Consider the following 13708-nt stretch of genomic DNA (forward strand, 5'->3'; position numbering starts at 1 on the left):
ACATGAGTAATTTTTATTCATTGAACAGGTGTTAAGGCAGCTGCACGAGGGACCCAGACCCTCAGAAGCACTGAACGTGAAGGAAAGAAAGGGACTTCTCCCCCCCACCCCCAGCTCTTCCAAGGGCAGAAGGTATAAGGCTCTAGCCCCCCTTAGGACTGCCAGACAACAACACTTCTTTCAAGCTTCCCTTCCTGATAAAAGGTGCAAATGAAGCCAGACTCCTTCTAGTCCATTTCCTCCCTTTCACAAAGGGTGCTCTCCCCAATCCTGCTCAGTCCTGGAACATGGGGCTCATATATCCATTTGGGGAAGACCCGCTTGTAGAGGGTCATCAGCACTGTGTCCTGGGACTTCAGCTGCCCGTCAAACTGGCATTTCATCAGGCCGTGGGTACCTGGCAACAGAGGAGAGAAGTTATAAACTGCCTGCCCAGTAACCCGGGGGTGGGGGGGAGAGATCTACTAGCCAGTTTGGTGTAGTGGTTAAGTGCGCGGACTCTAATCTGGGAGAACCGGGTTTGATTCCCCACTCCTCCGCTTGCACCTGACTGGATGACCTTGGGCAAGCCATAACTCTGGCACAGCTGTTCTTGAAAAAGAGCAGTTTCTGTCGAGCTCTCTCAGCCCCACCTGCCTCACAGGGTGTCTGTTGTGGGGAGGGGAAGGGAAAGGAGTTTGTAAGCCGTTCTGAGACACCTTTGGGTATTGAAGGGCAGGGTATAAATCCAATCTCCTCTTCTTCTTAAATCCACACCATTGGCCTCAATCCACTTACCCACAGGCTCTTTGATGTGCCCCCGCCGACCCCACTTGGTCCGGAGTGCTACTGGCTTAAACCACGACACGTCCTCTGTAGGCAGAGAGAAAAGAATGAGAGGGAAGCAGCTAACGCGCACATCACTAGGCACTGCCACGTGCCTGCCCCATTAGTGCATTCCAGAAGGCAGCTCTTCATGCCGTCCAGCTGCACAGGCTGTATACATGCCTGCATGAACAGAATCCGTTTCAGGGAGTAACTTCATCCTTTCTGCAATCTACAGAGCCCCAGCACTTCTTCCAGAAAAGATAATAATGCTAAGAAATCTTGCTTTGTCATCAGCTTACCCAACCCCATAGGTACTCTCCCACCAGGACCCCACACTCCCGTGAACCACTGAAGGGTTGCATGAAGTTTCATTAGCATTATGCTAAAAGAACTGGCATTTTACTCCACAACTACCTCTCAAAGGGGTGACAGGCTGGTGGGGGTGGATGGGGGTGGGGGGATGGATCTTGCTTCCACTGCTGCTTGAGGTCCATCAAGAGCAGCAAATGGTCGCACCCTGCCTGCTGACCAAAAGAGACTAAGACCTGTACCTCTGTTGAAGAACATGTAGCGCACAACAGCCATCTTCCTGTGGATCTTGAAAGGGTGGCCACTGAGCACCACCCGCTTGAGGGTCACCCTGCTGGGGTCAACGCTGTGGAGAGAACCCGTGGCCAGGAGGTCATGTGATCCTAAGGAGAAAAACAGACGCTGCTAGAAAGTCATTTGACCAGCAGCAGGCTAGATCAGGGTGTTGCCTTTAGGTCCAGGTAGTCACCCTTTGTTCACTGCATGTGCAAGCTACTTTTTCGGCAGGCCCTTCGACATGGAAAGAGAGGTAGAACTAGCCAGCTACAATGCATGTTGTGAGTTCAAAAATTTCCCAGCCCAAATACGAAAGCAATTTTATAGAAGCTGAGGAATGATCAACTTTTTTGGCCCAAGGTACTGAAAATTGCAGTCTCTATCAGGTGAGAGTCTACGCCAGGGGAAAAAAAACTGATGGGGAGAGACTGGTTGGATACACCTGGAAGCATGCCAAGTCACAGCAGCAAGATTTGCTGCCAGGGTCTCAGTTGGGTGGGTCCTGAGTGCCAAGCAAAATGGTTTGATGTGCTGTTGCTGGCACAGACCAGGAGCCACCTAGTCCTCCTGTAGAAGATGCCAACACCACCAATAAAGGGAGGTACAAGCTTTGGTAACAAACAATGACATGACAGACAGGCTTGTCTGGGGAGACTGTTCCACAGAATACCACCACTGAAAACACCCTGCTTTCTCTCACACACACACACACACACCCCACCAATGGATCTGTTCAGTCATTAACAAAGGGAACACAGAGCTGAGTTCCACTGGACCACATAATGAGAAGGGAGGCTCCAGTAAAAGGCTCTCCTAGAAGTCTGCCACAACCAGCAGCACAGTGATTACATTACACCCTCAAAAGAAGACCAGGGAGACACACTAGCTCCCCTGCACACACCCCTTTTTACTTCTTCAGCTGCCCCATGAATTAATCGCAACTGGCCTCAGGTCATCTAGTACACTGGCCCCTCCACCATATGGGCTTTCAGTCCTCTGGCTTTGCAGCATGCTAAAGTCAGGAACGGTAATATCACCCTGTGGGAAAAGCCAAGCCTCAAATGTTCCTGACTCACCGTCACTCCTCTGCTTGAACAGCAACACGGAAGCTGGTGGGAAAGTGATGGGGCCATACATGGTAGCCATGGTGGGACCATCAGCTGGTAGAAACCGCACCAGCTTGTGCTTGGATGCTAAGGGAAGAAAATGACCTGTTTAGACCCTGCAGCCATCCTGCAAGCCGGAGCCCCCTTCTGAGAGCTTCAGGAAAGGGCTGTAAGAACGCTTGCACAGGTGGCCTTCAGTCAAACACACTGTGTTTGAGCGGCTTCTCCAGTGGCAGTGCAAACATGCCTTCAGCCACTGCCTTTGCTTCCAGACCATAATTCCTGACAGGCCAGCCTCCTATTCCTTTTTTTAAATTATTATTATTATTATTGAAGTTTATATACATAATCTTACATTAAACCATTGTACAATCATTTTACCCCGCTCCCCCCTCCCTCCTTTATAGTATCTTCATATTTTTAACCATGTGCACAGATTCTTCATTCGTATTTGGATATTTGGATTGGCTTCCCCCCTTTCCACCCATTCCTTATATCCCACCCATTTATTTGTAATCTTTTGACATTTCTCCTCCCATGTCTCTTCAGTAGCCAGCCTCCTATTCCTGGAGCTGAAGTAGACCAAGCAGTCCGTTATGCCCTCAGACAGAGGTTCCCTCCTAGTCCTGCTACCCTATGACTAGAGATACCAAAGATCACGTCTGTGATCTTCGGCATTCTATGAGCTACAGGCCCTTTTATCACAGACACATTTCCCCTCCCTCCTAACTGCAGAGGCCTCCAACCAGAATCTTGGGCTACAGAGCAAAAGCTCCCCCACCTGAGCTGTGCTGGGAATAAAGTGGCGAGGTCTGGAAGCGGCGGAATCCACAATGAACGATCACCTCCTCCTTAGCCTGAACAGGCTCAGTGTAGCTTGCGAAGCGTCTGACCAGGAGATTCAGCACAGACATCTGCAAGTGGGAGGGAAAACCAGAAGGGAGCCTGAGCCACCAGCCAATTAGCACACTGGCCCAAACGCATACCTCTGCAGGGGAACCTCAGGTTACCTAAGGCTCGTCAGGATGCATCGGACAGGTTCAGACACTGCGGTGAAAACTCATCACTGGCTTCCCCCTCTCACGTGTAGAAAGGAGGCACAGTTTACCTCTCCATCCATGCCCCTCATCTCCCCAATTCACCTTTTGCTCATAAGGTAGCAGGACGTAGAGCACCAGAGGCAGCTGCTGTTGGAAACCCTCTGTTACGGAGACTGGAACATTGCAAATGTGAAGCGTCACGTAGGTGCCAACCTGGGGAAAGGGCAGACAGGCAAAGGAGACAGGATGGCACCCGGGAAGGAAAGCTGCACTTAACTGCAGGAAGCAGCGAATACGGGGAAGGGAGGTAGTGTCTGTTTGAGAAGGTTTGCTGCCAACAGAGGAGGAGAAGTCAGAAAGTCTCTGCCCAGCAGCTGAAGGAAAAAACCCTCTTTTATTTCCCAAAGAAGTGGGTTTGATGTGTAAAGCGCCAGCCCAGGCACTTGGAGCCCTTCCCCTCCCTCTAAAAGATGCAAAGACAAGCACAGATGAGGAGGAGGCCCTGAAAGGTAGCACACCTCAAAAAGTTCTCTTCAAGTGCCTCATAGAACAAAAGGTTGATAATATGCTGAAGGCCCAAAGAGAGATTCTTTAACCTGAATTCTGCAGACGGGACATATTATGCCAGTTTACTTTTCCCATTCTGCATGACCTGCTCAGAGTTTCCTGGTCATGGGAGGAGCAAGGATTCCGCAGCCCCATCCCCTAGAAATCTCCTTCCACCTCTTCTCTGGCCCTCTGAGATTTCAGCAGGCATTGCACACAGGTGGCCAACCATATCTTTGTTACCAGTTGGTCAAGCAGGGAGCTGCATCCAAACTGAGCCGAATCCCTTTCCCCTCTTTTCAGCAAAGTGGTCAAGGCAGAACAACAGCTACCCTCTGTAGACCTGGGGAAGGGAAGGGACAGGTGTGCAATACAGCTGCAATGAGAAAGGAAGTGCCTACCGCCGCTCCATCCTCTTCCGCCTCCTTCAGCTGTCGGAAGACGTGCTTCCTGGTCTGGAAGAAATCCTGGAACTGGAAGATCCGGGCGTAGTCCCTGGGGAGATTCTCATTAGGGTCCCATGGGGATGTCCGGAAGCTTTTCAGTCCCCGGTATTTCTGGAAGCTGGAAGTCAGAGGGCATTAAGCTCATCCCATGCCTTACAGCACAATCTTGAAGCTCAGTCAACGAAAAACTTGGATGTCAACTAAGCCCTACCTCAGTGTATCTCAATACTGTTGCAAACCTCATTTGCACAACACTGGTGTCACTCATATGCTGGGATCGAATCAGGACAGTGTCAAGGGTGCGTCATGGAGCAGGGCTTCCAAGTGCTCCCCAGCCCCAGGCAGATCCCCAACATCAGCACTATATTACACCAGCAAGAACATCCCAGAAAGGGTCACGTGCAAGGAAAAAATCTTGTCGTCGTCATACCCCCCCCCCCGACCTTCAAGTATGAATGCATTTTAAGATATCAACTATGGCTGCACCCAATCACAGTCCTACAAACCGCTACGCCAGCCTCAGCCAGGATACACTTTACTTATGTTTATTAGCTTCTATGACCAAGGGTCTTAAGCTCAATTATAAAAGATGAATATGCAACATTAGCCTCATAATACGAACTTTACAATAAAAGTTTACAGTCGAAGTAATCAAATCTAAAAGATCTAAAATGTTAAAGCAGAAGTCATTAATAAAACTATAATTGATTTAAATATTCATTTAAATCATAATAACTGGGTGCATACCAAATTCTGTTCCAGTTGGGCCAAGCCAGATTTTTGTCACTTTACAGATAAAACTATCATTAAAAATTTAGTAACAGAATAAGTGGTTTCAGGATTAGTATCTGCCAACAGATAGGGGACCACCCAGAGTTCAGTAGGTAATCGGTATTTGGTATGAACTGGAGTGATCCTAATCGATCTAGGAATCGACCACTGATTACATAATAATAGAAGATGGCCGAGTGTTTCCACAGCTCCAGTCTCACAGTTACATAAGCGATCCGAGTATGGGACTTTAGAAAAGCGACCTGTTAACTCAGCAGTGGGAAAAGAGTTAAGCATAGCAAGAGTGAAAACACGTCTATAACTAGGTATTTTTAGGGATCTAGTATATGGAGGAAGAGATTCCGGAGGAGGAATACCCAAGGCAAGAGTAGAACATACATGTCTTGCTCAAGCTAAAGTACTAGCCTGATCAAGATTAATCACCTTTATTCTGGTCTGCTTCAGGGCTTAGCCAGGATACATATGGCATGGGGATAGATCACTCTGGTGAGTGTCCTGCACACATGAAGCATGAACTGGGAAACATTGGTAACAGAGACCCCGCAGAAAGAGCACACTGTGCGTCAACACTACACATCTAACACTACTGCGCTTGAGACCTTAAAGTAGTCCATCTCTTTTATTTTTTTTGTATTTTTTCGTGAGTGTGCATGCACCTGGAAGTCATGGTGACCTCTGGTGACTGACCCCTACTGGGGGCCTGGAGGATATTCAGAGAGGTGGCTGAATAAAGCCTGCCCTCACCTCCCAACTGCTGGTATTTCAATGATTCCAATTACTTGCCAGAGTCGACCCTGCTTAGCTTCTGAGATCTGACGAGATTGGGCTTGCCTGGGCTATCCAAGTCAGGAAAGTAGTCCATCTCAAGACACACTCACCTCACCCAATGGAGTGGGGGCAAGGACAATGCATCCTACACAGGTAAGAAAGGGAAGGGGGTCCCTGCTTCAACAAAGACTGCCACAACAGTTTGTCTTTGTCCTCCTCCATACCTAATGTGTGTACTGCCTCAACACCCCCCCCCTCCATGAGGGCGCCGATCCCAGTGTCACAGGGAAGTAGCTACATCATCATACACCAGATGGCAGTCTCTGCCTGCCTGTCACAGCAGTGTTTGCATGCCACCCTCTGCTTGGTGAAGCAACCCGAGCTGCAGTGTTAGGAGAGTCTAGTAACAAATAAATATACACTGCAAAAACCTTTTAGCAAACTAATCTATATATCTAATAGCCACGTCGCCCCCTGGTGTGCGGATACTTATTTCCGCACATCGGGGGCACCTGGGGGGGGGAGGGGGATTTTTGTGCACACTTGGGATGGTCCCCAGGTGTGCACAAAAATCTTAAAACCTGAAAAAAAAATCGGGGGGAAACTGAAATCCCCCCAAAAGTCACAGAGCGTCCCCTGCGCATGCGCAGGGAACGCTCTGCGAACTGCCTTGGTTCGGGGGGGAGCGAGCGACCGGTGAGGCCCAGCGGCTGCAAGGAAGAGACTGCTGAGGCCCAGTGGCTGTAAGCCGCGCGGGCCTTGCTTCAGAGGGGGGGAAAAGAGAGAGATAGAGAGAGACTGGGGGGTGGGAGAGAACGGGGGGAAGAGAGAGACTGGGGGAGGCCGGCAAGCCGGGGGCGGTAGTTGAGGGGGGGTGCAGGAGACGGGGGAACCGACGGGAGGGGGGGAAGCTTACCTGCTTCTTCCACCTCCGCTTGCTCTGTGTGGAGCTCCCCCGCGATTTTCGCGGGTCCCCTTTCTTGTGTGTTCTATTTATGGTCATTATTTAGTAAAGTGCATAGTGTATCATTATTTCATCCTAGTCAGGTATAAATATTCATTACATTTAAAACACTGATGCAAAATTGTTTGGTAGTTAGGAATCTGTATGTATTGAATGTTATTGCTTACTGAATGTAATGAATACTTATACCTGACTAGGATGAAATAATGATACACTATGCACTTTACTAAATGATGACCATAAATAGAACACATTAGTTTGCTAAAAGGTTTTTGCAGTGTATATTTATTTGTCACTAGGCCCTCTGCTTGGTAGCTTGCAGGAGGCTTGCTATGAGTTCCGGGGCAATCGCTATGCTTTCCGGTGCCTAGTTGGGAGGCCTCTGCCACCTACTTCCCCCCTCTGCAGAGTGGTCATGGGATACTGACTGCATCTCTTGCAACGTGCTCTTATGATTGGGTCTGCCCACTGTGTCAGCATTACTTATTTATTCAATTTTCATACCGCCCAATTCCTGGTAAACAGGGCTCAGGGCAGTGTACAACAATTGATAAAACAACTATCTCATATTAGTTAAAACATTAAGATTACAATAAAATTTCAGTATCAATCAGATGGCGATCAGACTTTCGATTATACTACCACCTTGCAGGTGGGAAGGGGTAAGTGTCAGCCGGACGGATGCCATCGCTGTCCTCAACCGGACGCCTGGCAGAACATCTCTGCTTTACAGGCCCTGCAGAACTGCGTCAAGTCCTGTAGGGCGTGGATGTTACTAGGCAGAGGGTTCCACCAGGTTGGGGCCAGGGCACTAAGAAGACAGCCAGATGTCAATCAATCAATCAATTTATTGTAGCAGTCAATGACCAGCAGTACAGTACAGATTAAATTTTTTTAGCAGTGATAAAAAGAGATACGATTGAATCTTAGAAACATAATAAAATCATGCTGGCATATGGGATTTTCGATGCTTATAAACCTGAGCACAGAATTTAGCCACCTGACGAGTAGTCTGGTGATAATCAAGCTTGGTTTTATTTGATCTCCCAGGAAAGCTTTCTAGCAACGGGCTAATACTTTCCAATCAGACCTCTGTAAAATTAGGACAGTTTAAAAAAAAAAACGTGTTCGATAGAATCAATTTCACCCAGGGAGCAAGAAAAGAGCCTTAAGGAATAAGGGATTGCTTTAAACCTCCCTTCCAGCACTGCCGAGGGCAAAGTCGAACTTCTGGCCAAACAGCCATATGTCTCTCGGGCCGGGGACCACAAGTAAGTTCTTATCAGTGAAGCGTAGTGCATCCTACATCCACTTGCAGCACATCACCACAAACCATTCAAAGGAGGATGGGGAAGGAGCTCCCGTCCGCCAGGCTCTGCGCACCCAACAAGGGCTATCCTGGCTGCTTGATCAGGCATGATAAGACTTGCAAACGGCTGCAAGCTCTGTGCCCCCTTTGCAACTCCGCACCTTTCCCTTTCCAGAGGAAAGCAGTGCTCTTACCGGATCCTGGCTGCCACATCCTGGGGAGTATCCACTTCATCTGGAAACATCTCTTCCTGTCTCTCCCGCTGGTACTTCTCCAGCACCGCCTCCTCTTCCTCCATCTTCTCAACATCCTCTGGCAGCACCATGGACTCACACTCTTCATCCTCTGTAGCTGTCTCCTCCTCCTCGTCACTGCTGCTCCCATCCTGGGACACAAAAACAGTAACAGGGAGTGTACAGGGTCAGCTGGCACAGAATAGAGGGCCATCCCATGCTGACGGCCAGGACAGAACTCCGGTCTCCTGCAAAGCCTCCCCTGTACTGCTGTGGCCTTTCCAAGGAAGGCTCTTCTGTGATGTCCCGCCACCACTTCGCTTTCTCTCAGGGCCCTTCCCCCAGTTGTGCTATCAATAGGAGTCATCTGCAGCACCCAGGGCAATGCCTCCTAGGCTTGGGGATGGTACCTAACCAAGCTAACATCTGCCGCCTTCCCAGAGTTGGGAGCTTTGAGCGCTGGAAATTGAGTTTGTAGGCGTGGGTAAGCAAACCAAAATGATCTAGTGAACAGGATTCTCTACCATTCTTTGCGGAACAATTGTATTTTGTGTGACCTTGCTGACTGCTTTGTCTTGTATGCTTTCTGATAGCTTCAATATAAGTCCAGTCTTGAGAAAGGATTACCGAAAAGTTTGTGTAACCGGTACATCTTTGACTGTTTTATTTGTATCTTGGACTATAAATATACCTACAAGCAAGAATCTTGTGTTGATAATTTGTTCGGAAGCAGAAGGGGTCAGACGGCCGAACTGGGGGTGTTTTCCCTTTAAGAACGGCCTGGCAGAGAAACGGCATTTTTTTCTCCAGTGTTAAGTGAATGACTGCCTTCCCAGAGCAGCACACTTGATTTGTGCCATGCCTCCAAGTTGGTTCGTCACAGGTCGTGCTTCTCCCTTGCTTTGTGCTCTCCTCGCCTCTAAAGCCCCCCCAGACAGCAATCGCAGCCACCTGACGACCTGCACACATTCTCGCCAGGCAGCCCTGAAACCAGCAGTTGTTTTCATCCACCAGTTCTGTTACCTGGGAGATGGCCTCTTCCATAGATGTCTCTTCCTCCATCCCATTTGCCTCATCAAGCTCTTCGTCATCACTGCCGCTCTCACCTTCTCTCTCATCTACAATCCAGGTAGCCTGGTAGGCAGAAGTGCCTTTGGGGACCCTCCTGGAGATCTTCTTGGTCTGCTTGAGGGATTCTAAAGGGGTATGGGGAAAGGCCAGTCAATATCAAACACAGAACACTCACCCATCAGGGCCAAGCCTCCTCTTTAACAGCAAAGAAGCAGAGCTAAGCCCTGGACCTACAGCATGGTAGGCTGCGTTCCCAAAAGGATGCAATACAAGTAGACATCCACAGACTTAAATGCCAGATCCAGAAGAATACTAATGCCTTGCATGGCACATGTATTGCTTCCACTTGCTATCGGGAAGCCTTGGGGGAGAGTTGGGGGAGACACACACACAGACACCATGTCCCCAAATAGCACAGAGTTGGCCAAAACAGAAAAGGGAAGAGAACAGAGAAGGGTCATCCCTCCCAGCCACCCAGACTTCACCTGCTGCCTCACTCAGCTCTTCTTCGGTGGGCCAAGTCTGCTCTCCATCCATGGGATCAGGGACAATCTCTGACTGCAGCGACTCCTGCTTGCTAGGATCAGCCCTCATTAAGACCTGCACATCTTCCTCCATCTCAGCCACTTTGCTGAAAGTGTTGTCCTAGGAAGCAAGAGACAGAAGCACCAGTGTTGCCACTCGTGGGCCAGAGGAAGGACTTTTCTAACTCACTGTTGGTGGCAGTTCTCCTCTGAACTTTCAGACACCTAACTCCTCCCTCGGTCACAGCCTCCCAGCAAGGGAACAGAACCCACCCGTACCTGCACACCTTTGCCTCTTCTAGGTTGCCCTTTAGCAGCTCTCAGGTTCTGTCCAAATGGCTCTGGGGTGGCATCCACCTGGCTCATCTGAAAGTCCCCGTGGCCCACGATATGCACCAAACGGTTTACGTTCAGGCTCCGCCCTCTCACGTAGCCAGACACTTTCAGAGTCCCCACCAAAGCACTGCCTGGCCCAGGAACAAATTCCACAGCTTCAGCCAGCAGGTGCGCTCGCCGGTCCCGGAATGCCAGGTGCCGCTGTTTCTGGGTGGCGAGGTGATGCAGCAGGAGCACAGACTCCTGCTCTGTGTTGAGGGGGAAGAGCTTGGCCTCGGGGAACCTCTTCTCAGTAATCTTCCTCAGTTTTTTCTGCAAGTCAATTTGCTTCTTCAGCGGTTGGTCAGCAAGACCTTGAACAGCAAGGCCTACAGGCAGCACAAAGGAGACAAGTTTGAGCCTTGACAAAGCAGCACTGAAGCCAAGGACACCTCGGTATGGCAGAAAATGCCCACAAAAGCTAACACTCTCACAGTGCTCCTTAGAAGTCCACTACCTTCCCTTCTAATCATTCTGCATAAGACAACCAGTATAAAACAAGAACAGTCATGTTAGATCAGACCAAGTACTGCATGTAGCCTCTTGCTTTTATTCCAGACGAGCCAAATTGGAAGTGCATAAACTGGTCTACTCTGTCTTCACTGTTTGGTGTTCAGAGCTATAGTGCCTCTGAATATGTTAGTTTTATTTAGCACTATTGGTGTAGAGCCAGCAATAGGCCTACTCCTCATAAAGGCCACTAACAAGTCTTTGGAGCTTTCCCAATTTGTCATAACTGCCCATCAAAAAGTCTACGCTGCAGGTGTTCTTCCTGGTCATCAAGGCTGACCCACCCTATTACATGCTACAAGCAATCCATGTTAACCAAAGCTCGCTAACCAATAAACTGGGAGGAGGGTTTTTTGGCTACACTCACCATAGCTGGGGAGCCCCTGTGCAAAGATGCAGGAAAGGCAGTAGTTGCCAACAGCATCCCAGCCTTCAAGTGGATCCAGCACAAAAAGAAGGGTGTCAGCGACTTTAGCGAGGTCCAGAACAGCAAAAAGGTTCCCTAGAGAAATAAAAAATGCACTAATGATTGAGCATACCCCAAGTATGTCTGTGAACAGCTGAAACGGTCTTTGAAGGCATCCTCACCTCTGTCAGCTACCACAAATTGCCATCGCAACTTAGATCGCGGGCACAGCAAGACAAAACCCGGAAGACCCCTCTCGGCCTGGTGCACAACAGAAGCCTCGCTGCTCTGAAACTGCCGCAAGACACTTTGGCTGTCAACATTAGCGTGTAGTGGGACCACAGCCACCAGGTGTGGTGGCGCATCCTTGTGGCCTAAGTTTCGCTTCTCTGCCAGCACCTGCGATCACAAGGAGAGAGAAAAAATGAGTCCTCTTCGCCCTTCCTCAAAGCAGCTTTAGCTCCCCTTGCCTTCTGTGCCCATGGCTAAGCTCACCGCCTCCTTGGACCGCTGACGGAGCTGCAGTGCCCGATGCTTGCGATCCAACTTGGCCAAGTTGCGGCGCTTTTGAGAGCTGAGAGTTTTGACAGACACCCCAACTAGGGAAGAAATAAAGCAGCTCAATACAGACTTATGCTGAACCAGAATATACATGTGCAGGCACACATTTGAAGACAGAAAATGCCATTTCAAAGCCATACAACTTTTCTGCCTTTTCCCCAAAAGGACTATTGAGAGACTTCACAGAACTACTGAACATGCTTGCATAACTGGGGCCCATGTCAGTCTGATGACCCTCTTCGTGAGTCTAAAAGCCCTTTACAAAACTTGATTGCAAGTTAGACAGGGAAACCTCCTTTTAGAGAAAGGGGGTGGGGGAGCAGCTTCATCGCTGTACCAAACTGAAAACCCCCCTGCCCCCGATCTTCTAGACACTCATAAAGTTGGGGCCACCGTTTTTTTTCATTTTGTTAGGCAAAATTTCTTTTTGTGGGACACCCATTATGCTTATAAAAAGAATAAATAACTGGGGATTTTGAGAATGGAGCCTGAGGAGCATGGGGTTTGGGGAGGGACTTCAATGGGATATAAGGCCATAGAGTCCACCTGGAGATCAGGTGTAATGCCAGGGGATCTCCAGCAACCACCTGGAGATTGGCAATCCCAGGAGAGAGAGATTGGCTTCCCCCACCATCAACCCCCCTGCGATGGAAAGTTATGGGGGAGAGAGAGAGATGGACTTCCCCACCACCATCACCATGCATTCTCTCTCTCTTTCCTTACTCAGCCCCCCCTCCTGGTTTCATTCCTGGAGGAACAGCTGATAAGTGTGGCTCAAGTGGTTAAGACGCTGAACTGCTGACCGGAAGGTCAGAAGTTCAGCAGTTTGAGACCTGAGTGCCGCATGACGGAGTGAGCTCCTATCTCTGGTTCCAGCTCCTGCCAACCTAGCAGTTCGAAAGCAAGAAATTGCAAGTAGGTAAATAGGTACCGCTTTGGTGGGAAGGGAACAGCGTTCCGTGCGCCTTGGCGTTTAGTCATGCCGGCCACATGACCACGGAAACGTCTTCGGACAGCGCTGGCTCTTCGGCTTGGAAACGGAGATGAGCACCGCAACCGTAGAATCGGACTCGACTGGCTTTCGAGCAAGGGAACCTTTACCTTTAAGAGGGGACTGATATTGACCAAAAGCAACAGGGCAGCTTTCCTTTCGTTCCCCAGCATCCCGGCAGCGGTGGAGCACCCGTTATGCTTGGCGCCAACCGTGGTCCGTCTTTGCCACCCTCCGGGCCTCGACTAGCTCTGCACGGAGAGGCCCCATCATCTCCCCCCCTTCAGCGGCCCCAGCCTTCCCCCGGGAAAGGAGAAGCGAGAAGACACCGCTTGCACGCCCCACACATACACCCCACGGCGCGCTCACCGGCATGCCTTCGGGCGCTGTTCCGGCGGTGCCTGCCAGCTTTGTGCGGTTTGTTCTGCTGCTTCAGAGCCCCGGCCCGGTGGGCGCCGGCGCCGCCCGCCTTCGGGACAGCCATGCTTCGCTCACAGGCCTTGCCTACACTTCCGGGTCACGAACCGGAAGGAGCCGCTGAACGCGGCAGGTGGTCCCGCGGGCGGAATTTCCTAGCGGCTCAGGCCACCCCTTGGCTGCCTCTTCGTTCGCGCCCTGAAAAGCAGGTGGAGCGGGGCACTGAGTGGCAGAGCGGCCTTATGTAGTCCGGCCAG

The 13708-nt window shown here is 50.1% G+C and overlaps 1 protein-coding gene across 1 annotated transcript; it reads right to left on the reverse strand.

Annotated features, from left to right (window-relative positions):
• TSR1 (TSR1, 20S rRNA accumulation, homolog (S. cerevisiae)) lies at positions 1-13538 on the reverse strand. Its single transcript, XM_015421868.1, has 15 exons — positions 13404-13538; positions 11978-12081; positions 11665-11881; positions 11444-11578; positions 10471-10895; positions 10153-10312; positions 9620-9792; positions 8558-8748; positions 4486-4648; positions 3641-3751; positions 3280-3412; positions 2469-2585; positions 1359-1499; positions 778-852; positions 1-397 (listed from the first exon to the last, which is right to left on the reverse strand). The coding sequence occupies exons 1-15, from the start codon at positions 13516-13518 to the stop codon at positions 228-230; spliced, it is 2430 nt and encodes an 809-aa protein (XP_015277354.1). The 5' UTR covers positions 13519-13538; the 3' UTR covers positions 1-227.
• Positions 13539-13708: the final 170 nt, after the last annotated feature.

The sequence above is a fragment of the Gekko japonicus genome, unplaced genomic scaffold (genome assembly GCF_001447785.1).
Source record: "Gekko japonicus isolate JY-2015 unplaced genomic scaffold, Gekko_japonicus_V1.1 scaffold21, whole genome shotgun sequence".
In the NCBI taxonomy this organism is placed as follows: Eukaryota; Metazoa; Chordata; class Lepidosauria; order Squamata; family Gekkonidae; genus Gekko; species Gekko japonicus.

What these genes read in the sequence shown, in the direction of transcription:
- TSR1 (XM_015421868.1), bottom strand. Translation starts at nt 13,518, where the DNA reads ATGGCTGTCCCGAAGGCGGGCGGCGCCGGCGCCCACCGGGCCGGGGCT. An exon ending in ACAGGGGCTCCCCAGCTATG is followed by an intron (nt 10,896 to 11,443) that starts GTGAGTGTAGCC and finishes TGCTGCCTGTAG; the next exon opens with GCCTTGCTGTTCAAGGTCTT. An exon ending in TGCTACCTTATGAGCAAAAG is followed by an intron (nt 3,413 to 3,640) that starts GTGAATTGGGGA and finishes TCCCACTTGCAG; the next exon opens with ATGTCTGTGCTGAATCTCCT.